General features: G+C 39.5%; 1 protein-coding gene and 1 pseudogene across 10 annotated transcripts in view; both read right to left on the bottom strand.

Moving 5' to 3' along the window:
• The window catches only part of OSBPL6 (oxysterol binding protein like 6), a 118370-nt gene that overhangs the window by 79598 nt on the left and 12977 nt on the right, over positions 1–25795 (bottom strand). For 9 of the 10 annotated variants that reach the window (XM_030326166.2, XM_030326168.2, XM_030326170.2 and 6 more), the window contains exon 2: positions 13294–13512. In XM_030326166.2, coding sequence (XP_030182026.1) covers positions 13294–13395 — 102 coding nt within the window. In that variant the 5' untranslated portion in view covers positions 13396–13512. Of the gene's footprint in view, positions 1–13293; positions 13553–25795 lie in introns of all 10 variants that reach the window. The other variant, XM_030326167.2, reaches the window with a different exon arrangement.
• On the bottom strand, positions 20879–20983 carry LOC115522473 (annotated as a pseudogene).

Below are 25795 nucleotides of genomic sequence, written 5' to 3'. Positions count from 1 at the left end.
GGGGAGAGGCACAGAGGGGTTAAATTAATGACACAGAGTCAGTAAGTGTTGGAGTTGGAATGTGAATGGAGACTTTACTCTGCGTCCGAGCTTTTAAGTACTGCCTTCTACTGAAATTAAAGCTGACGGTAAACGGCAGAAACGATAGTAATTTCAAGCAGTGTATTCCCTCAAGACTAACTGAACACATCAAAAGCCATCCTCTTACCACAGGCTTTTGTGGAAGCAGAGAGGCAGAAATGAGTAAAACAGAACAGGATTGCAGCACTCTTAAATATGGTACAGCCTTATGGTGTTTCCAAGTCAAGAACTAAGAGCAAGCCAGCTAGCTTTTCCTTCAGAGATCCAGTGTCCAATGCAGAGAAAACAATGTAATTTTTGAAGTCACACAGATGAGCATACCAACCCTCATGCTGCTATTTACCACGTGACTTGGGCAAATCATGAACCTCTCTCAGCCTCAGTGTCCTCTATCTATAAAATGGGGATAGTAACATCTACCTTAGAAGACACTGCAAATCACAGAGCTGGCACCCAGTGTAGGCACAGTGCTGCCCAGGGCCTTGCACACCATGGGCATTTAATAAATGTTAGCTAACATCTCGGTGGTAATGCTGTAAGAATAAACGTTTAGGAATTCTGTGCGATTTTATTGCCATAGAAGGATGTGTCCAAACACCCCGCTGGGGTGTGACATCTGAAAATAAAGAATCCAGGGACACCTGGGTGGCTCAGTTGGTTAAGCATCCAACCCTTGGTTTTGATTCAGGTCATGATCTCATCTTTTGTGAGATCAAGCCCTGGTCGGGCTCTGTGCTGACAGTGCAGACCCTGTTTGGGATTCTCTCTCTCCCCTCTCTCTGCCCCTCCTCTGCTCACTCTCTATCTTTGTCTCTCAAAATAAACATATATTTTTAAGTGAAAATGAAGAATCCATACTTGACATGATCATCATGTTACCTGGTCAACCTAGTAACCAAAGTCGGCACTACTTTGCGAACAGAGCATCAGAACTTACTGAGGAAGCTGACAGGGTGAGTGGAGACAGATGCCCTAAACACCTGCTAGCAGGACAAAGAGCAGCAGATGGATGCTAACCCCACACCACCCCGAACGGTGATGCCGACCCTGAACCTTGTGAATGGCTATGCGACCCCGCACCCCCTGAATGGAGATGCCGACCCTGCACCCTCCTGAATGGCGCAGCAGAAGAGGCATATGAACTTGTCGCTGTCTTCTTAATAACTCCCTTCAAGGAAATATTATTATTGGAATTGCATAAAATATTAAAATCATGAAAGCCATAAGGCCATGACTGAATATGTAGTAATCCTACTACTTTCTTTATAGTAGCAATTGTCTTACTCTCACTGAAAGATGGAAGAATTGCATTAATAATAAATCTCTACATAAGCGCCACTGAGATGAATGAAAGAAAATTTTAGAAACAGTGGCTGGAAAAATTCCACACAGCACACCTGGAAAACCCTAAAGGGAGCAGTAGCAGTCACCACAGTCTTGACTCTGTGTGTGTACAAACATGAAAACTTCCTAAGAACCAACAGCTTTGGCCCCACATTGAAGTGGCCTATTGTTGGAAACACTGCATTGTAAGAAATGCCATCAGGACCCATCGAGTGGCCCATTTATAGCCAAGAGCATTTCAGCAATCTTGACTATGAAGTGGCAAAAGGCATGTGAATAAACAGCTTTTTAATTCCCATGATTGCCTTCAAGTAGCACTAGAAGCAGAACTTACTGATTCTAGGAGCGGGTTTGCTACTCCCCTGTACTCTAATACTCACAAACACATTAATAAGATCACCGAAAACCCCAGCAACTATGACCATTCTTCATTGCAGCAATTGTAAATAAATGGTGAATAATGGAGACAAGTACTAGGTCACTTCAAGAGCAAAGGCTCTGGAACATGAAGAGTTAATATAAAAGGCAGGAGAGCACTTATGTGTGACTGGAAAAGAACACTAAAGTCAAGGTAATTTGTAATTTTCTAAAAGGCTATTCAAATGGCCCAGAACAGACAAAGGATTTTAGTAGGACAATCACTCACGTGATTTTGTTAGCAATAAAAGTTAAAAAAAAAAAAATCCTATATGTATCTATTCAACATTTACATATGTATACTTAAGACAGAGTTGATTTGCTGTGATCACCCGTGTGAACTCAGAGCAGATATATCTATAATTTGCCTATATGTACCCATAAGTCTTTGCTGAATGAAAGAACAAATTAAGTTGGCACGAGATAAATACAGGTCGCTAAGAGGAGAAAAGCTGGCCCAGCTTCTGCCTCAGTACCTCAAAGATGGTTTTAAAAATTTGTTCCAAGTCTCCCCTGTAGCACATCCTACATATTCATTTATTTGTAAATCTTATGGAGTTAAGGCTTACAATTTTATTATTAAAATGGCTGACACTTATATTTACTCTACTCAAAATACTATTTAAACCTACATACATATGCACAGTAACTCACAAAATAAATGACTCACAAAATATGACATATCTTTTTTACTATAGAAGCAATAAACATTCATTGCAGAAATGTGGTGGGGGGAACAGAAAAGAAAAAAGAAATTAAAACTACCACACCAGCAATAACCTCTTTCAATATCTTGGTATATTTGCTTTCAGCTTTTTTTCAATTCATATATCCACCCAATTCTTAATAGCCAGTTTTCTTCAATTAACAATGTAACATTTTTCTCACAGCATGAAAAATTCTTCAAAAACATTTTCAGCAGCTGTGCAATATTCCACTGCATGACTATGAGATAGGTTATTTTTTTTAATGTTTATTTTGTTTTATTTTTTTTTTTGAGAGAGAGGGAGAGAAAGAGAGAGAGACAGAGTGTGAGCAGGGAAAAAGGAGAGGCAGACACAGAAAGCGAAGCAGTCTCCAGGCTCTGAGCTGTGCACAGAGCCCAATGTGGGGCTCAAACTCACAAACCGTGAGATCATGACCTGAGCCGAAGTCAGATGCTTAACCGACTGAGCCACTGCTTAATCTCGGCGTCCTGAGATAGGTTTGTTTTTTTTTTTTTTAAGTTTATTTATTTATTTTGAGAGAGAAAGAGGCAGCACAAGTGGGGGAAGGGAAGAGAGAGGGAGAGACAGAATCCCAAGCAGACTCCACGCTGCCAGTGCAGTCTACTGTGGGGCTCGCATCTATGAACAGTGACATTGTGACCCGAGCCGAAACCAAGAGTCAGACACTCAACCAATTGAGCCACCCAGGCGCCCCAAAATAGGTTATTTAAATAACTTCTTGTTTAACATTAGGCAGTTGCTAATATTTTAATAGTATAAAAATACTTTGATAAAGGTCTTTGCACAAAAATCTTTACATGTATCTTTGGTGTTTCCTTGGAATACATTTCTTAGAAGCTGAGTTACCGTGTCCTATGGGATGACCTTTGAAAAGTCTTTAGATATGCATTACAAAATTTCCCTCCAGAAAAGTAGAATCCGTTAACATGCTAACAGTAGTGCACAAGAATGTCCATTTCCCTCAAACCTCATGAACACTGGCTATTATCACTATCATAAAATCACCTCTTAATTAGGATTTGAAGTCAAGAAGTCTGGAACTTTAAAGTACACAACATGCATGGGGCTTTCCTTTACCTTGTGACAGTATTTTACTTAGAGCCTAGCCACTTTTAGTGGGCTACTGGGCAAAGGGATGGTAAAATTTTCTATTTGTCAAAACTGAAAATCAAATAAAGCAGTTTTTGTAGAATTTATGATCCTTTGAGACGATGTTTTTATAGTCCTTCAGAAATACCTATAAATGTATTCTGTAAGAGCAATGCTTTCCAAATCTGGGTAAATAACAGTCTCCTAGGGAAGCTTCTACATATGACAGATTCCCAGGCCCCCTCAGTGACCTACGAATGAGATCCTCTGGGGTTCACTAACTGATTATACTGTGGCTCTTTCCATTTGGTGTTATGCCTAAGAACTGAACACGCAGTGTTAATCTTGAGTCTGGCAGACAAATTTGTTGCTATGAAAATGCTATCCCAAACCAGCCAGCTCAAGTAATAAGAGATCACTTCTTCAGTGAGACACTGATAAAACAGTCATAGAAAAATCAAAGGATTCTGCAAACACACCAGGGAAAGCAGTGGCCAGATTCTCAAATAATGCCGAGTTCTGAATTACTCGTGGATAATGAGCATCTGAAAGACAGGTGGCAAATTTCTTTACAATGATCTCAATTTCAGCACCTGTGACATGGACTGGGCACACACTGTAAACATCAAGCAGCGGTGACAGTGGTCTCCAAAGGGTGGGCACAGCAAGAAAACTACGGGGATGCTCATTTCATTTCATGGAAAAGGCTACTCACAGTTCTCAATGAACAAATGCTCAAAACTTCTCGTTCCAAAGGCAATAGGTGTAGTGAAAATACAGAAAATTCAGGAAAGCACAAAGAGAGTGATTCACCTTTAAGAACAGTAGGTCACGATAAAAACTATTAATACAGTGGTCTATGTATCATTTGGTCTTGCTTCCTCGGCCAATGAGGATGTAAAAAATCACTGTTGCTACGGAGAGAAAAAATGAGGAGGCGAACATAACTCAAAATAATTGACAAATGCTGCTTACAGAGTTTGCTTAGAAGTGAACAGAAAGCCCTTCTCCTGGACATTCAGCTTGTCAAACCTTGCAACAGAGCAAACAGTGGTGTGGTCAAGACCTTTAGGAGCTCCAGAATCAGGCTTCCAGGGAGCAGACCCTGTCTTAGGCTGCTCATTAGCTGTGGGGAAGACATTTCACCACTTTATGCCATAGTTTAGGTCTCTAAAAAAGGTGATGACCGTTCCAACCTTCCAGAGTGAGAACGCACGAAATACTAGCTGTTGCTGGTGTTGTTCTATTTGTTTATTCATGAACTTTGCCTAATATTTAGGCTTTTCAGAACACCCAGTTTACAAAATGCGTCTAAATCACAGAAGTTTCTCAGAGAGTGTTTTTGTAAGAAATTATGTTTTTTTCCCATTGACCTCGGTCCTAAGTCTTCGAAGTTAAGTTCCATGGGATGAATGGAATCCCAAAAAGGCTAAATTGGAGGTTTGGTATTAAATCAGGAAGCCTTGATTTTTTTTTTCCCCTCTAAGAACTAGAACATTTTTGTTTGAGGTAATATTTTATTTTTTTCAACTCAAATATGGAAATAGGTTTCATATTCAGCAGGTAGACATACTATATTTCAAAGCAGTGATTTGGTTATTTCATTTAATAAAGCTATTTGAAGAAGATGTGTCAGAGGTTCAGTTGGGAGAGACACATTCCAATTCAGTTCACGTAGATGCTAGGGGATGTTTTTATCAGCCTGTTTGTCTAAGGAGAAATGTTGTTATGAAAACCCCATACATAAAGTATAAACGTTGATGAAGAACACTTTCACTTTCTAGTTTTTTAGGCACCTTCTTCACTTACAATGAAAGCTGCACATGTAGCATATGCTGCTGCTACCAGAACTGGGAGATTATGTCGCCAGTCCATGGTGACATGAGTCCCACAGAAACTCTGCTGGGGATACCTTTCACTCGTCATCCATGGACATTAACAGAAGGAGCCATGGTTGGCTGGGGGGTGTACTGTTGTTAATGATGTGTAGGAAACATCATTAGACACCCATGTAATTGACACTCTCTATTCATTAAGACCGACTACAATACTAAATATATATTTCATAAAAACTGGCAAGAAGATTAACTCCCAGCCTCTTATGACCTATTCATAATATAATTTTTTCCTTAAAAATTATTTATTTTATGATCTCTGAGCTTCAGCGAACTTTAAATCATTATAAGGAATGGCTAATACTTTTTTTTCTTTGATTTTCCATTAAATTAAAAAGCCTGACTCATTTAAGCATTTGCAATATCTAACCTGGTAGAGCTAAAACAATTCACTGATAACAGACACTATCATCTGGTAATTATGCATTCCAAATCCTAAATTCTTAGAGCAACAGTGTCTGATTTTCTGAAATGACCTGTTAATGATACAAATAAAAAATAATCAATGGCTCCAAACAGAGGCCTCACTTTTATTTATTTTTATGTTTTGAGAGAAAGAGAGAGAGGGAGAGCAGGGGAGGGGCAGAGGGAGAGGGAGAGAGAATCCCAAATGGGCTCCATGCTGCCAGCACAGAGCCTGATGTAGGGCTTGATCCCATGACCCTGGGTCATGACCTGAGCTGAAATCAAGAGTTGGATGCTCAACCAACCGAGCCACTAAGGTGCCCCTAGAGGCCTTACTTTTAAAAATGCAGATCCTTGGGCCTAATCCCAGAACTACAGAAACTGTCTCAACAGGGTGGTCTCAGTCTCATATATTGTAAAAAAAAAATTCTCTAAAATATGTAAATGTAAGAGTAATTATCAAAACAAACAAACAAATAAAATCCAGTCAGCTGGTCATAAACTTAGCCTATTATATAATGTTACCTTAAAATAAGTAATATGACTGGGCAATAGTAACTCCTGTTTTTAAAAAAAAAAGTTATTGGAGGTGTCTGGGTGGCTCAGTTGGTTAAGTGTCCAACTCCTGGTTTTGGCTCAGGTCATGATCTCATGGTTTGTGAGATGGGGCCCCAGGTTGTGCTCTTCCCTGGTAGCACGGAGCCTGCTTGGGATTCTCCTTCTCCCTCTTTCTGCCCCCCCCCCCCCCGCTTAGAATAAATAAATAAACTTAAAAACAAAATTTAAAAAGTTATTGAAAACAATAATTTGAAAAGATATATGCACCTCTATGTTTAATGCAGCATTATTTACATAGCCAAGGCATGGAAACAACCCGTGTCCATCTATAGACAAATGGATATGGAAGATGTGGTATACAGACACAGACACACATACCTACATACATACACAATGGAATATTACTCAGCCGTAAAAAGCATGAGGCTGTGCCATTTGAGACAACATGGATGAATCTAGAGGGTATTGTGCTAAGTGAAATAAACCAGAGAAAGACCAATACCATATGATTTCACTCATAAGTGGAATCTAAAAAAAAACAAACCCATAAGAAACAAACAAAAAAACTCAAGACCCCAACTGAATTAACAAACAAAAATCAGAATCAGAGATTATAAGTACAGAGAACAAACTGATGGCTGCCAGAGAAGAGTGGGGTGGGACATTGGGTAAAATGGGCAAAGGCCAGTGGGAGGCACGGGCTTCCAGTTGTGGAATAAGTAAGTCACAGGGACAAAAGGCCTAGCATAGGGAATACAGTCAATGATTTTAATAGCAATGTATGGGGACAGATGGTAGCTACATTTCTGGTGAACATAGCATAATTTACGAAGTTGTCGAATCATTGTGTTGTACACCTGAAACTAATTTAACATTGTGTGTCAACTATACTCAAATAAAAAATAAATAAAATAAAATAAAATAAAATGTTACCTCCCACCCCCAACAATATTTTTAATATGTGTGCAGGACACTCCCAATGCTTTGCTTTTGTCTGATGCCATTTCCTTCATAAGCCTCAAGTCATTTATTCCACCATATAATCACCATCAGCAGCAAGCAGAAAAGTCTGTGTTCTTAGCTCCCCCCTGCCACCTTTGGACCATCCCTCTTCCACTCTCAAGATCTACTCTTCTTGGGAGACACGGAGCTCCCCACTATACTACTTTCTTTCTTTGTCACCTCCCAACCTCATGACTATTCCTTCATAGTTCTCAAGACCTCTGGAGCCTGGTTCCCAATCTGCCTCTCCATGCCAATCCCTCATTCATTTATTCATTCAAATATATTCTGAGCCATACCATATGTGAGGTATTGTGGGAGGTGCTAGGGGTACATTATTGAATGAAATAAAATCCCAGTTTTCAGGGAGCTTACAGGTCAGTGGCAATCAAGAGAGGAAGGGGATACAGATATGAACAGATAAATATGTAACCTGTCAGGTCGTGGTTAATGCTTTAGAGACAAATAAAATGAGGTACATAGACAATGAGTGATGAGGATATGCAGGGTAGGTCAGAGAAGGCTATGCAAAAAGGCTACATTTGGAAATGAGTCAAATGTATGAGCAAACCTGGGGATGCCTGGAATGAAAAGCAAGTGAGGCTAAGAGGGTCCAAAACATAAAGGCCTTGAGGTGGGAGCACAACTGAGGAAAAATGCTAGATCTAAGTGAAGGAGAACAAGGCAGGAAACGGAATCAGAGAGGTAGGCAGAACCAGATAATGAATGACCCTGTAGGCAATGGTCAGCAATTTAAGTATTATTTAGAAACAGATGGGGACCAGTGAAGGGTTTGGAGCAGTGGAGTGGCTTGCTCTGACTTAGGTTTTGAAGGGATCACTCTGACTACTCTGTAAAAATATGACCTGTATGTCAGGCAACAGTAAAAGCAGGGAAACCAGTTGGAAGACTATGGCCATCATCCAGGTGAGAAATGATGGTAGCTCAGACCAAAGTGGAGAGGGAGGAGGTGGTAAGCAGTGGTCAGAACCCAGGTACATCTGAAGGTAGAACCAATAGGATTCACTGAGGGTTTGGAAGCAGGTGTGAGAAAAAAACAAGAAGGATGACTCCTGGTGAGGTTTCTGGCTGTACCAAAAGGAAGGACAGAGTTGCTGCTTACTGAGATAAGGAAGACTGGGAAGGGGCAGATTTGAGAGGGAAATTAGGAATTCAGTTTTGGACATGTTAAGTGTGAGATGCCTTCTTTTTTTAAATTTTTTTTTAATGTTTATTTTTGAGAGAGAGAGAAAGAGAGAGAGAGAGAATGAGCGGGGGAGGGGCAAGAGAGAGGGAGACACAGAATCCGAAGCCGGCTCCAGGCTCTGAGCCATAAGCCCAGAGTCCAACATGGGGCACAAACCCACGAACTGTGAAATCATGACCTGAGCCGAAGTCGGATGCTTAACCAACTGAGCCACCCAGGCACTCCGAGATGCCTTCTTAACGTCCAAGTGGAGATCACCCTTGGTAACTTCAATATCACTGTGGTTGACTTGATATCCAGGATCAGGGCTGGCAATTCAAATGCCTTCTGGGGCCAGGCTGGAAACATATGTATTGAAATACAATAAGGAGAGGTAGGGGACTGTGGCTGATCACAGGGTATATGCCCCATCTAAAGGGGAAGCTACTCCTGAGCCCAGTTTAGTGTTGCCATTTGCAATCTGGGCTCAGTATTCCTAGATTTTCCAATTTCTTTTTTTTTTTTTTTTTTAATTTTTTTTTTCAACGTTTATTTATTTTTGGGACAGAGAGAGACAGAGCATGAACGGGGGAGGGGCAGAGAGAGAGGGAGACACAGAATCGGAAACAGGCTCCAGGCTCTGAGCCATCAGCCCAGAGCCCGACGCGGGGCTCGAACCCACGGACCGCGAGATCGTGACCTGGCTGAAGTTGGGCGCTTAACCGACTGCGCCACCCAGGCGCCCCAGATTTTCCAATTTCTTAACAGAAAGAAGAATCTGGAATAACAACTAAATCTTCGGAAAATAAAAAAAAGTTCCACAACCTACTATATTCTAGAAGTGTTCAGTTAAAGTTGTAACTCACTTGTTACATTAGTTGCCTGATGTATATTAATATACATTAATTTATTAACGCATATTGCAAAAAGAGACCGTGTTTAGCATTTCTCTAACTTCTTTGACAATAAAATTCTCTTTTTCATGCAACATCAAGGGGAAAGCATTCTTTGGCATACACTGGGAAATGCTGGTTTCTGTATAAAACCTAGATGTCCTAATCAACTACTTTATATCCTTTTTGAAAATTTTAGGGCATATATTTCTTGCAGCTTATGAATCATTATTGATCTCTCTCTCTGTTTTTGTCTCTCCCTCTCTGTCTCTCTTGCACACACACATACAGTTAATTTTGTTAGATGTTCTAACATCAAATATCAGTCTGGAATGAAATGTAAATGGAGCATTTACTAAAGTCTTCCAACTTGTTAAATACTAAGTGGAGTCCTGACCCTCTTGTGTTGATGAAGAAACACTCAGTGAAATCACAGGGGCAACTGAATCACTTCATTTCCTAGCTCCTCTCCCTCCTTCACCTGTTGTGCTACATAATTCTGCCACAGGAAGGATAGCCAATTACTACTATGCACTTGGCAGATGTTCTTTGTTTTACTTATCTCTGAGGAAGGAAGAAGGGAGAGGACAAATAAATCTGGAATGGCAAATCTGTAGTACGAAGACAAGACTAATACCATTGCAGCCTTTAAAAATATCTTGTAAGATATATTAAAATATTTGAGGTGCAAGGCTTGTCTCTGAAGAATTAGAGTGTGTCTTCTGCTTAAAAGAGTTTGCAATACAGTTTAGGAGATCTGTACACAAAAAAGATAAATAATATGAAAATGTCAAATATTGTCAAAAAGTTCTATAAAAGTTCAGAGAAGGGAGAGGGCAACATGAGGTCGTGTGGTCAGTGGAAGTTCACGTGGGCCAGTCCTTGAAGCACAGGGAGGTATCAGGTCAAGATAAGTGTAGTGGGAATATTCTGTGCAGGAAAGACAAGGGCAGAGACAGAGATAAGGCAGTTTTAGGAACGGTGCACACACGAGACTGTACAGAGTAGGAGGACAATGGGACGCTGAGGCTGGATCAGATCTTGGCGGTCATGGGATACTAAGTAAGGAAATCCGACCTTAACTATGTTGGTAAACAAGAGTCTTTGAAGGGTTGTGAGCATAAATCTGCCATGTTCAGGAAATTCAACCTCAGGCCATAAGGGAGACAGCGAGGCCAGAGTACTCTCCAGGATGTTGGGTGGAGGTGATGAGGGTCTGGGCTAGTGAGTGGACAGTGCAAATAGAAAGAAATGATCACATTATAAAGGATGAAATAATCAATAAAATTTGTTCACCTACTGAATGTGGGAGAATCAAAGGAGAAAGGAATGGCTTTGACCCTGGGCCCACAAGAGAATGATTATCCTGACAGCAAACGGGCTTATATGTATTAATTTAAGATGCAGTGGTAAATAAAAGTAGAAATGCCCAATCAATTAATTAGTGATCTAGAACCAGAACTTGGGAATGACAGGCAATGTGCATTAAGGCATCGTTGAATCCTCAGCTATGTGCTAGATCATGTCCTATACAATCCATTTGCATGAATGATGGCCTTCATTTGCATAGATGTCAGTTAAACCAGGAGAATGGTAACATCTAATGAAGACTAATTTATCACACCTCCTCTATGTCCCTTCACTATGAAAACAGCCACACACAAAAATAGGTGCATATAAAAACCAGTGCCTCATATTACATCACAGGATCACTCGAAATTTCCGATTTCCTTAAAAACCTGGATGTTAGTAAGTGATTGAGATAAGGAAGGAAAAACAGAACTACAATTGTTCTTTATTCTCTCCCCTGAGAGAGATGAACAAGACACAAAACAGGAGACAGGAAGGAAGCAGAGAAGAAAGTATTTTGGGGAGAATTTGCACTGAGATGAACAAAAACTAAACTCTCCTTAAAGACAACAACCATTTGAACATTGTCTCTTACTTTTCTAAAATTCATTATCAATTTACAGTCACGCTACTTTATTCCCATCATAAAACTTGTCATTCACAAGCCAGCCAGGAGTCCCATATTCTTCCTTCAGACTCCCTCTGCAGCCTCGGGTCTCAGTTTTTCCCTGTTGTTTTGCACGGCAGCCCTGGAGCTCAGGTGCAACAGGCAGATCAACAATGCATGACAGATGTTTCCGCAGCCCTCATCAGTCTTTTCCATTTGCCACAATTCTCCAGGGTGACCTGGGTCGATCCCGTCCTTCCCGCAGCAGCCAGGAAGGCCACACTGCTTAAAATGTCTCTTGGTTGAAATGCCCAGGGCAAGGAAAAAATGGAGAAGCCATAACAAGAAAAGGACAGAGAGGCAGGTAAAGGATAAACTGGAATTGCAAACTTAGAAAGCATCTCAACATGTAGTTGCTATTTAATATAAATGTACTTTCATTCATGGTACTTTTGCTTTCTTATACTATACGAATGCAGTGCAGTAAATGTTATAATTGGGTGTAATCACAGATTTAGTTAATGCTATAACTGCTTCTCATGAACAGAACGTAGATGTCCTGTTTGAACTCTATAACGCGGGGCGCCAGTGTCAAAAATATCTGCAGCAAAAATATCTGCCTTAGAATCTATGAAAGATACACATGTAAGGAATCTCTGATTCTTACAGATTCCCCATGAATCTCTTGCTAGAAATGGGAGGAGGGGGTGCTGGGAAGGTAGACAGACTGAAAGTTCCCTAAGGGACCCCACTCCCTCAACAGTGCTTCCCCACCATCTAGAAGAATGAATTCACACCTGGATTGGCTGTCTCAAGACCCAAGTCTATGCTATGGACCATGAATGAACTCATGTTCATAGTGCTACAAACTAGACAATATACCTTGAACACACAGAATAGGGAGGAAAACTCCTGCAAGAATACTTTACTCAATGAATATCCTTCACAAGGGAAATTTTTATAAACAGTTAACTAAACCTGTTTACTGTGAATTTCCAGTTACACAACAAAAAATCCTATCACAAGATAATGTCATAATGGCAAACAGCAATACTGAGACGTGTGCTGGGCAAAACAGCTACCTGTTTGGGAAATGAAGAAAATCCATATGGCCGATTCCCCCACAACCTTGGCGCATAGAACAGCCACTGACGTAGCAACAAAGTACCTCCGTAAACAAAAACAATGTACAGAATTGGCTCAATGAGATAATTAAATAAGAATTCATTTTCTCTATTGGCTCTAAGCATTACCTGAGCTCTCACTGCTTTTAATTCCCCAATGCTACAATTTTATTTGTATCCTAATTCCTGAATCTGACTGTTAACCAGATTCCATGAAACCCAAACAGAAGTTTGTGCGGGACAGGCCAGTGACAGACTTGTAGGAAGAAGGCCTTTGGCAGGCTCACATCCCTTTCCACCTCCACGAATATACAGCAGAGCATTTAAGCTCTGAAGCAGTTCCCCCTCTTCAGGTGCCCAGGGAGGAGGAAAGCAGGGCTTCTCCTAGCCACCCTGCCTGTGGTCTACACTCTCAAAAAGGATCCTAAATAACAGAGAAACAAGAACAGGATCTTCATGGCATCATCATGTAGATCTACAGAAAACAGTGAGCCTTCCTGTGGAATAAAAATCTTCACAACAAAATTTCAGGATTAATCAGCAAGCCCACCATATCCTAACGGTACTGTATTTGCATAAGATAACAAAGTGCACTTTGGACCATATTCTCTTACCTGCCGACTGTCCCTATGGGAGGGTGTTGAAGAAGAGGCACTTCTGTGGGTTGGAGTGGATGTTTTATGAGCAGGGGATATGCCCTTCTCGTCTGAACTCATAGCTGCAGTTGGAGTCTAGTTGTATGCGCTTAAGACCATCCCAGTCGTGTCTCCAATTCACAGACAAAGAAGTAGATGAGTTTTCAGCTTCAGTTCCATTTCATGAATCAGGTTTGACTAGAAAACAGAAGGCAAATAGTGAAGGCGTCCAAAATACCTACAAGCAAAAGAAGCAAGAAAACCTCATGTAATTAAAATACAAATACAAAGTCATTACATTTAGGAAAAATACCAACACGTAGTGAGAGGAAGAACTCTGACACATTAGCAAATACTTCTTCTTCCTCTAGATTTTACGTGGAGGCTAAAGGTGTTAATATGAAAAAGAAGGCTGTCAACAAGGAAAATGGAAAGAAACCACATGCCAAGGTCATATTCTTCCCTACCATTCTCTTTGTTTCAAAGCAGATTACATGGTCCCTCAGGCCAAAGTACCCAAAGTACGTCAGTTTCTTCCCCTGAAAGTTAAATTTCCCTGCCCAATGGATCATAAGAGCTCAGCCCATGTCTGTCTTCAGTTGAGTTCAGCCAAGTCATGTATGTGATGTTAAATCCAACGCAAAACAGATACAAAAGGCAAAAGGGTTCACACATTTTATGCATTGTGTGATCCAGCATTTAGGAAGGATCAAGAATACACATTCTCAGTTATTTGCACCTCAAGATCACAGCACATCTACATATGATTCTCAGCTCAGAAAACAACAAGCTTTCAAGTACCTACAGATTGACAGGCATGTTCTGAAACCGGATAATGCTCAGATTTCCTTCCATTTATCCTCAACCAAGAGCCACTTCATTTTTCACTTGAATTCAAATAAAGAAAGGCTGCATTGTAAGTACTAGGACCAAAAACTTCTGCCTGAAAGAAGCATCGTTCAATTGGCAACACAGGTTGTTAAAAACTAATTTTTTAGGGGAGCCTGGGTGGCTAAGTTGGTTGAGTGTCTGACTATTGATCTCTGCCTAGGGCATGATCCCAGGGTCATGGGATCAAGCCCTGCATCAGGCTCTGCACTGAGCATGGAGCCTGCTTAAGATTCTCTCCCTCCCTCTGTCCCTTTCCCCTGTTCACACACTCTCTCTCTAAAATTAAAAAAAAAAAAGGGGGGGGCGCCTTGGTGATTCTGTCGGTTAAGTGACTGACTTTGGCTCAGGTCATGGTCTAGTGGTTTGTGGGTTCCAGCCCCACATCAAGCTCTGTGCTGACAGTTCAGAGCCTGGAGCTTGCTTCAAATTCTGTGTCTCCCTCTCTCTCTACCCCTCCCTCACTCATGCTCTTTCTCTCAAAAATAAACATTTAACAAAATAATAAACTAAAATTAAAAGAAAAAATTTTAAGGTAAGCATGACGGTGTAAGATGAAAAGCTTACCCAAAGTTTTCTTCATCCAAGAAAACAGAAAACCAAATTCTAGCCCCTATTTTAATGATAGTACTCCTTGAAGGAAGCACAGAAGACTTCGGTAAGTTCTATAGTGCAGGTTGGAAAAGAAAGCTCCTGGCAATGATCAGAAAGCAATCTTAAGGCTAAAGAAAAATGGTACCTGAACTTGAGTCCAGAGGAAGAGACAGTCAATCAAGAAATCAAAAAAGAATAAAGATGTCTGAGGATACATGGTGAGAGGAACTCGATGGGTCTGGAGGTCTGAGGTATCCCTGATCCAGTGTGTTTGAGCTGAGGTCTGAAGGAGAAGCACGAGTTAAGCAGGTGCCTGGATATTTGGCTTGGTATGATCAAGAAATTAGTGCTGCCCATCATAATCAGAGAGTGGCATGATGGGTCAGAGAGAGGCAGGGGCAAGGCCTTGTCAGCCATGTTCAACTTTTCTATTTTTATCATTAAGGCATAAGAAGCCATAAAGGAGTGTGCTATAACCAGATTTGTGTGTTTAAAAGGATACTTTGAAGGGCACCTGGGTGGCTCAGTCGGTTAAGTGTCTAACTCTTGGTTTCTGCTCGGGTCATGATCTTGCGGTTCGTGAGTTTGTTTGAGCTCTGCATTGGGTTCTGTGTTGGCAGTGTGGAGTCTGTTTGGGATTCTCTCTCTTTCTCTCTCTGCCCCCACCCCTGTTAAAATAAATAAATAAACATTTAAAAAAAAATAAATAAAAGGATACTTTGATAGCCATGAGGAGAACCAAATTGGGGAAATACAGGAGGTGAGGGAGACCCAATCAGGAAGCAAGAGATAATGGATTAGAGAGCTGGCAAGAAATTCAGCATCCAGTCTTGTCAGCTGTAACAGGGTATGAAGGGGGGCAGTGGGGAAGAGGAGAAGACAGGGTTGAGGAAGACTCCTAGGTTTCTGGTATTCTGAGTGAGGTCTGGCCAAAGGAAATCAGGATTGGCAGAAAGGCACGAGTATGGTTTCAACCCAATGAGTTTCAGGTATAACTGAGGCATTCAAATGGAGATAAACACTTGGAAATGTAGTCCCTAGCTCAGAGAAATTTAGGCTATAGACAAATGTTTAAAGACTATGTTTCTGATATAAATGTGTTGTATGATTTATGTACAGATCATGTAAACTCTGCAAGTGCAGGTACATTTTATACAGGCCTACAAATAGTTATTATTTTCTAAATCTGCAACAGTACGTTAATGGATTATGTGACCCTGAATGTGTTAATCAGGATTTTAATGGCTACCTGGTTACAGAGAAGATTCAAAAGAACAATCCCAATAATTAAAAGGCAAATTATTTTAAATTGGGAGACCTGGACTCTCTAGCGAATAAAACTTAAAATCCTTTCTTCAGATTTCAACTTCATTATCACCACCACTTATCCCCCAAATTGGAAAACTTTCTCTGGAAACAAAATTAGTTTTTGGACTAACAGAAATGTAAAGAGCTGCATTCTTTACAGCTCTTTCCTTGGCTGGAGATCAGCTTGCATTGAGTATTGTCAAAAGGCAGTGATATGCCGACAGGCGATAGATGATCATCCAATCCTTTTGTTTTGTGAAGGTAGTCTAATTAAAGCGTGACTGAAATTTCTCAAGCCAAGCTGTGATACCAGCAAACAGAAAGCAAGAACACTGCTCAGGTCTCTGACTTGAAGTACTTTCTGGTCCAAGATGTCTTACAAGCCGCTGATACTTGAGCTAAAAGTATGGAGGTTCTGTGAGGTATTCACGTGTCCCCAAGGGATGAGGTTGAAACAACCAAACCAATTAGACTGTTATCCATTTGGAAGTAAATTCAATCCAAGCTACATCAAGAGCCAACATTTCCTCTTTTGAACTTTTTTCTTTTGATTTTTAAAAAAATTTTTTTAATGTTTTTTAATTTATTTTTGAGGCAGAGAGAGACAGAGCATGAGCAGGGGAGGGGCAGAGAGAGAGGGAGACACAGAATCCAAAGCAGGCTCCAGGCTCGGGCCTGAACCCACGAATCATAAGATCATGACCTAGGCCAAAGTCGGACACTTAACTGACTGAGCCACCCAGGCGCCCCTTGAACTTTTTTTTCTTAACTGCGCCCAACTCCCAACTGCACTTTCCCCATTAATACATACCAAATGCTAATACCTTGGTTTTTAATTTAAAATGACATTTTCAGGGTAAGTTGTCGATGATGAAAACGCAATCTTTTGGTTGAATTACAATTATGAATATCTTGAAGAATACCAAGAATAAGAAAAGGCGATTTAGAGAATTTCATTCACTCTAAGAATCATTAAAAAAAAATTTTTTTTAATGTTTATTTCTGAGAGAGACAGAGAGCAAGCAGGGGAGGGGCAGAGAGAGAGGGAGACACAGAATCAGAAGAAGACTCCAGACTCTGAGCTGTAAGCCCAGAGCCCAACACGGGTTTTGAACCCAGACCACAAGATCATGACCTGAGCTGAAGTCAGACGCTTAACGGATGGAGCCACCCAGGCGCCCTAAGAATCATTTTTGACATTACTGTTGTTTTATTAATTTCTGATTTTTTTTAACAAAGAGGATTTTGAGTACCTAAAGTTGAGTGAGATGACCTTTAAAGTTCATTCCAATCTGATTATCAATCAAGTGTTTAATCACCTGCTCTATTTCAAAGTGTATTACAAAAGTAAGTCTAAATTCTACTAGTAGATTATACCTATTTACTCTTTACTCCTAAAGTATAAGAATTAGTGTGACATTAAAAAAAATTACTTCATCTCTATCAAAGCACATTTTCAGAAATTGCCTAAACAAAATCCCAAGGTAAAGAAAGACCATAGATTTTATTTTATTTAGTTTTTTGAAAGACCATAGATTTTAAAATCAATACCAACATAATTTCTATACTCAATGAGAAAAATATTGTTGCTGCAAATAACAGCAATACAAGAGCTGAACATCTGATTTTCCTGTCTTCTTCCCCATTCATATCAGTGGGATCACTACAATTGTTTGTAAGTGCTATAACATTTGCATTTACACTGAGTGACATAAAATTCAATTTACGACCTAGAGACCTGACTAAAGCATGAGGTGGCAAGGAAGACTTCTACAAGCTGCTGTTCACAAGCATTATAAATTGTATGTGTTCAGAAAAACATCTGGAACTTGACTATGTCAGCGGGGCTGAGTTGTGACGTGGTAATATACAACCACAAAATCTCAAGGGCTTACAAGAAAGGTTTATTTACATGTTTTATTTACATGTCCTGTAGAGTTCAGCTGCAGCTCTACCCTGTATCAACCCCCAAGTGATGAAGGTAGAACCATGAGACAGTTCTTAGGTGCAGGTGGAACATGTCACTTTCACTCACATCTTATTGGCCAAAACAGGTCACATGGCCAAACTGAGGTTGACAATGCATGAAAGTATAAAGCATCCAATATAAGGCAACAAAAAATACTTGGGGCAATAATCTACTATATTCACCATAGAAAAAGATTAAAAGCTCAGATATAAGTATTTTAATTGACTCCAGTTTCCACAACCTAAAAATAACCCTAGTTAACATTTGATTCTATCTTAACCAAAGTAGGAAAATAATGTCCAATCTATCTGCAATATGCTTTTTTCAACCAACAATATATTGGTAACAGCCTTCTTTGTGAACAAAGGAGCTTTAGTAACATGGCTCTTAATCACTACGCATGAGGCCACCACATGGATATACCATGGTACGTTTATATTCTGTATATTTTGAAACAATGAAATTTATCACGGGAGAGTTCATAATAATTCCATTTGCGTTTGATTATTATATAAAATGACCCTCTTCATTCATTTCAATACTTTTTTGCTTTATTTGGTATCATCTGCTCTCTTTCTGGTTGCAAGTGATTAGCGAAATTCGTCCATCCTTTTACATTTAAAGTTTCTGTATCACTTTGTATTATGTATTCCTGTAGTAAAGATCATGTTGAGTTGTTAAAAAAATCTAATATTAGCGATATTTTTCCCATTTCCATTTAATATTATAACTAATAGTTGGCCTTATCCCTGCCAAATCATGCTACACTTTCTATTTTACGGTTCTTCTTTGTTTCTTTCAATGCCTGATGGCTTTTCCTTTATAATCTGCTTTTCCTTATAATACTGATTTTAAGATGGTTTTAACTGAGTTTTATATTTGCCATTACTGTGAAAGATAAAATTTCCCTTGTAACATTCTGTTTCCCTTCAAGTTTCTCTAAATCCTGCTGGAACCTACAGTCTGTATGTGACAGTCAAGAGTAAAATGGTATCCTTCTAGTCGCCCCTGCAATATAAAACCTCCCCCACACCACCCCACCTCAAAACTTTCTTTTCCTAGTCCTTTTCCCAATCTTGGTGATTTAACTTGAAGTTTTAGAGAATTACACTTAGTATTCTAACACAACATGGAGGAGCTGATACCACTTCTGACTGGGGCCAACCAGAATCTCCAAGTGTGAGGACAGCCTGGAAGAATTAAGTAATAATTTTTCTGCTCTTTCTCAAACAGCCTCCTTTTCTGCAACAGCAGCTGAGGTTTGCCACAATCAAGACCTGGCTCAGTCACTATTTTCCTGAATTTGGGATGCAGCCTTCATAAAATTAGGGTCTAGTCCTTCATGGTTTTGACATTAGGTTGTGTTTTAAATTAGTATCTGGGTTGTTGATGGTTTGTCTTTTTCAACATCTGCATGACTATTTACAGAGAATCAAGAGGAGCCACAGTAGATGTGGCACAAGCCACAGGGACAGGGCAATCCTATCATCAACTGATCTTATCAGTGCAAATGTCATTGTACTGCTGGATGGAATAAACTAGTTTTCCGATCAAGATCATCACCAGAGCAATGAACGCCTATTATCATTATATATTACAGTCATTACAATGTCATTTACATTAGTTTTTTTTTTTCCCCCTTATAGAGAGAGGGTAGGGAATCTTTTTATTTCTAAGGTCATTAACGCACAAAAAGAAAAAGAAAATCAAGGAATGCTTTCATGAAGATAAGCCAATCACTTCTAAAAGAAAAAAAAGATGGTGGTATAAGATATTTGATAAACATTTTCCTAGAAAATGACTAAAAGGCAGAGGCTAAAAGGATTTAAAAAAAAATTAAAAAATCAAGTACTTTCACTAAAGAATAAATGCCATGAGGCGCCTGGGTGGTTCAGTCGGATAAGCGTCCAACTTCAGCTCCGGGTATGATCTCACTGTGAGTTCGAGATGCACATTGGTCTCCAGGCTGACAATGCAGAGCCTGCTTGGTATTCTCTCTCTCTTCCTCTCTCTCTGCCCTTCCCCTACTTGTGCACGCTCTCTCTCTCTCTCAAGAAACAAACTTAAAAAAAAAAAAAAGAATAAATGCCATAAAATGTAAGGAATCACTTTACTCACAACCAAACCATGATGTATGAAACCAAATATATCTCCCTTCTTAAGACAGTGAAGTGGTGTTAAAAGAAGAAAGGCGGGCAAACTCCACCTATTTTCTCTAGATAAGAGAGGCGAGGAGCAAGAAGCCCAGGGAAAAGCCTCACCACAGATAAACAGCGTTCCTAGGCCTGGAGGCACAGCTCTCCTGGCACTCAAGAACATGGCCCTGCCGTATCTTTTGCTGCTTTCCTTGGTCCTGGCTTCCAAAGAGCATCATGGACATATTCCAAAACACCCCCAAAATACAGCTTTCCCTGCCAAGATGGCTTCTGGCGCACTTATTTTATTTTATTTTTTTTTTATTAGGAAGTTCAACGTTTATTTATTTTTGGGACAGAGAGAGACAGAGCATGAACGGGGGAGGGGCAGAGAGAGAGGGAGACACAGAATCGGAAACAGGCTCCAGGCTCTGAGCCATCAGCCCAGAGCCCGACGCGGGGCTCGAACTCCCGGACCGCGAGATCGTGACCTGGCTGAAGTCGGACGCTTAACCGACTGCGCCACCCAGGCGCCCCCTGGCGCACTTATTTAAAAAACTAACGAGGAAAAGAGTATACAAACAGACTTCTCTTATTGTGACTGATGAAAACTCTGGTCACTCTCTACTCACTCTCCTAAGATCCTTTACCAAGGAAATGAACAGGACAGACCTACATTCTACAACATCACTTAGACCTCCAGGGTGAGTTTACAGAGGATGTGAATGCTAATTAAGTAAAGAACTATAGAAATGATCCCTGAAAGTATAGTCTTTGAATGCTAATTAACTAAACACTAAAGAAGCAAAGGATAACTGGCATAAATATTCTTTTGACAAGGAACAGATCTCATTTACAGAAAAAGTTAAAAAAAAAAGTGTGTGTGTATAAAACACTATAAAATATATTCCCCCAATAGGAGAGCAAATTACTATGTGCAAGAGGTAACTAGAGGGCTGATCTGGAATGCTAATCCTAGTAAAAGAGAGGGCAGCTTTAGAGCACCACTGTTTCACACTTTCACAAATTAAAAAAAAAAATTCTCTGAATAAGAAATAAGACAGGTTCAGAAGCAGTGGGAACTAGTAAAGGTAAGGAAGAAATAAAGGCAACAAATGATGACACCATCATTTTAAAATAATTAAAATATTAATGAAACACTGAACACTTCTGCAGAAAAATCTAGTCAAGAGGTAGGTTTAAAAGATAAAGTTTAGGAAATCATCTTGCAAATGGAAAAAAGGGCAGGAAAAGTTAACAGATAACAGAACCTGAATCTACAGATATGGATCGCCCTGAAGACAAAAACCAAAAAAGAAAAGGAATAGTATTCAAAAATATTCCTTAACATGAGGAAGACTTCAATTTGGAAAATAAAATCTTTAACAATATAAATAAGTATCTTTATCTAGAAAATAAAAAAAATCTTTATCAGGCAAAATTAGTAAAAAGCAAATCAAAATAAGATCTTAATGATACTGCTGAATTTCGATCACTCTCTGAAGCAATTCAATAAGTTAAATATTAATGAAACATTGGAAGCAAGCAGGGGTTAATCCTAGAAAAAGTTCAAAAATATACTCTTCTAAGTACATCTTAGGTTGAAGAAAAAATAAAGCACATTGATATTGTAGAACATTTGAAAACAGAGCAGAAACCAAAAGCATTCAGTCCTGTCCCTCACCTCCCTCCCCTTTCTTTCTGAATGATGGAGTGCATTGTCCAGTTAACTCACAGGTGAAAGACTAGGGTAAAAGCAATCAAGGAATATGCTAGAAATGTTGAACATAGCTACAGCTATAATGAAAGGAAAATTCATGGTCTTAATCATTTCCATTATTAAACACAAAAGAATAAAAACAGGTCTCAAGGGTGGCTCAGCTGGTTAAGCATCCAACTCTTGATCTCAGCTCAGGTCTTGATCTCAGGGTCATGAGTTCAAGCCCCACGCTGAGCTCCCGTGCTGGGTGGGCAGCCTACTCAATAAATAAATAAATAAATGAACAAACAAAAATGCATTAATTTTATAATTTATGAAATTTGAAAAGCCAAATATAAGAAAAATATAAACAAACGTTTTAGATTTATCAATTTACATTATTTATACTTTCATTTCTAAATATGTAGAAAAACAGGAACCATAAGTACAGAAAGAAGGTTATAAAAAGTACATAACCAAGGAATAGAAGACACTAAGTTATTAGATAATTGTTGCAATCTATAATAAATAACTAAAACTAATAATAATCCAAAGGCTAAATATTCTACAATCATCTTGATTTAAAAAGTACACCATTTAATATCCATTGCCAAATATTTAACAACTCTGAATACTGGAATAGTTGCCTTTATTTTTATTAAAAAATTTTTTTTAATGTTTATTTATATTGAGGTGGGGGAAGCATAGAGAGATGGGGACAGAGGATCTGAAGTGGGCTCTGTGCTGTCAGAAGAGAGCCAAATGTGGATTTCAAACTCACGAACCCTGAGATCATGACCTGAGCCAAAGTCAGATGCTTAACCAACTGAGCCACCCACACACCTCTTTTTTGTTGTTGTTATATTTATTTATTTTGAGAGAGAGAGACAGACAGACAGACAGAGAGACTGAGAGAGGGACAGAATCCCAAGCAGACAGTGCAAAGCCTGATGTGGGGCTCAAACTCACGAACCACAAGATCATGACCTGAGCCATGATCAACAGTTGGACACTTAACTGACTGAGCTACCCAGGCACCTGGGAATAGTTCCTTTCTATGTGCTATTGTTTATATATAAACGCATAAGCATACACACACAGACACATAAATCAATCTAGCATCAGGCTCAATGGTGAAACATCAGTACCATTTTCGTCAATGTCAACAACAAAATAATCATACTGGTTATTACCTTGTTAACACTGTGCTCTGAGAATGCTAACCAGGGAACAATATAATCGTTCATCTGAAATGCACATGAGGGGGGTCTGGACGGCTGTCAGTTAAGCATTTGACTTTGGCTCAGGTCATGATCTCATGGTTTGTGAGTCTAAGCCCAGCATCAGGCTCTCTGCTGTCAGTGCAGAGCCCATTTTGGATCCTCTCTCCCCCTCTTTCTCTGCCCCTCCCCCACTTGTTCTCCCCAACCCCATCAAAAATAAAATGTAAAAAATAAAAAAGATTTTAAAAATTAAATGCACATGAGAATCAAATGAAAGTCAACCAGAAGGGGTGAAAAGAAAGCAAGCTTTCAGTAATGTAGCTGGTTGCATATCTATCTATTCATCCATCCATCCATCCATCCATCCATCCATCCATCCATCTTCATTTTTTAAGTGAAAATAGCAAGTCTGAAAATGGTACATACTATATAATCCCAACTATATGACACTTTGGAAAAGGCAAAAATATGGGGACAGAAAAAAAAGATGAGTGGTTGCCAGGGTTGGGAGTGGGAGAGTGGGAGGAAGGATAAAATAGGTGAAGCACAAAGGATGTTTAGGACAGTGTAACTATTCTACGTATGCTGTATTGGTGGATATGTGTCATATATTTGTCCAGACCACAGAATGTACGACACCAAGAGTAAACCCTAACGTAAACTATGGACTTTAGGTGATAATGACCTGTCAGTGTAGGCTCATCATTGATTGTAATGGAGGTACCACTCTGGTGTGGGATGTTGACAATGGAAGAGGCTATGTGTGGGGAGCAGGAAGGATATGGAAATCCTCTGTACTTTCTGCAATTTTACTTTTTGCAATTTTGCTGTAAACTTAAAATTGCTTTTAAAATAAAGTTTTAGCGGATGCCTGGGAGGCTCAGTTGGTTAAATGTTGACTTCAGCTCAGGTCATAATCTCACAGTTCGTGAGTTCGAGCCCTGTGTCAGGCTCCATGCTGACAGTGATGAGCCTGCTTGGGATTCTCTCTCACTCTCTCTGTCCCTCCCTGTTTGTGCTCTCTCTCTATCAAAATGAATAAATAAACCTAAAAACAAATAATAAAGACATATAAACTCTGGATAAATAGAAATAAAACATGTTAAAATGTTCTATTTTATGTCTATTTCAAGTACAGAATCAAATGAGAAGGTTGCGGGGTGCCTAGGTGACTCAGTTGGTTAAGCAACTGACTCTTAATTTTGGCTCAGCACATGATCTCATGGTTCATGAGATCAAGTCCTGAGTCAGGCTGTGCCCTGACAGCATGGAGCCTGCTTGGGATTCTCTCTCTCCCTCTTCCTCTCCCCCTCCCCCATTCTCTCTCTCTCAAAAACAAAAACCAAAAAACACAATAATAATAAAAAGAGAAATTAAAAAAAACCAAAAAACCCCAGCAGGCCAGATGTCCTACTTCCCATCCAGGAACTCTTTTGTTATTCATAGTGTATAGATGACAAAAGTAGGATTTAGGAGGTTTGTTAAACAGGGTCCTTAGTTTGGTTTCCAAATCTATTTGACCTCAAAGCCCATGAAACAAATTCTTTCACTGCTATTTACCCTTATTTTACTAATAAATCAATGAATAAATGAGAACTCTAGTTTTTTGGTTTTTATTTTTTACAGGATGGTACACTACTGATGTACAATACAAATTTATAGAGGTTCTTAAATGATATGAAATGTATGGGGCATACAAGCATCATATTTTCCTAGGGAGATATTCAATAGCTTTCATCGGATTATCAAAAGGCTAAAAAAAAGTACATCCTTGGGAGTTCATATTACTAAAAGGATTCTTACCAGTACAGGTTAAAAGACAATCCATGGGCACAAAAGCTGTACAACATATTTAACATAATGCAATCACAGGACATTTGATTTTGATGGGAGCATGTGCCACAGCCAGTTTTGACAAGGCCATTTTGGTACCATCACCTCGATAATTTCGCCAATGCTAATTTTCTAAGATTTGTCAGCCACTTTTTCATTCATTATTTGGTTTCTGACTCTTGCTAACATGTTTTGAAAGGAAGCTTGGTAATGTCATAATTCATATTTTAACAGGAAAGATAATATTGGGAATTATGGTTCCCATGACTGCTAACAGGTACTGATTGTCAGCACAGTGGGGACTTTTTGGCAACAACAGGAAACATCAAAGATTTTGCCTCTGCCTTGTGATCTTAAATAATAATTCATTAATCCATGTTGAGTGTGTATAAACTTTTACTGAGACACAAAATGACTTGAGTAGCGGCAAATGTCCTGTTCTCTAGAGGAATTTCCTGTACTGAGCTATGCTGAAGAGTTGGCTTAAAGCCGACAAAATGGCTTAGGTTAAAAATGTTCCAGAAGTGATTCTGATACATTGCTACCGGAAATGTAAAATGGCAGACTGCTATTGAAAATGGTATGGTGACTCCTCAAAAAATTAACAATAAAATTACTATATGATTCAGCAATTCCAATTCTGGGTATACGCCCAAAAGAATGGAAGGCAGGGACTTGAACAGATATTTGTACACTGATATTCATAGCAGCATTATTCATAATAGGGAAAAGGTGAAAGCAACCCAAGTGTCCATCAGCAGATGGACGTATAAACAAAATGTGGTACATTTGTACAATGGAATAGAATTCAGCCTTAAGAAGAACGGAAATT

This window comes from Lynx canadensis, chromosome C1, assembly GCF_007474595.2.
Source record: "Lynx canadensis isolate LIC74 chromosome C1, mLynCan4.pri.v2, whole genome shotgun sequence".
NCBI classification, from domain to species: Eukaryota; Metazoa; Chordata; class Mammalia; order Carnivora; family Felidae; genus Lynx; species Lynx canadensis.
Note: the sequence above shows the minus strand (reverse complement) of the source record. Positions and strands in the feature narration are given on the sequence as shown.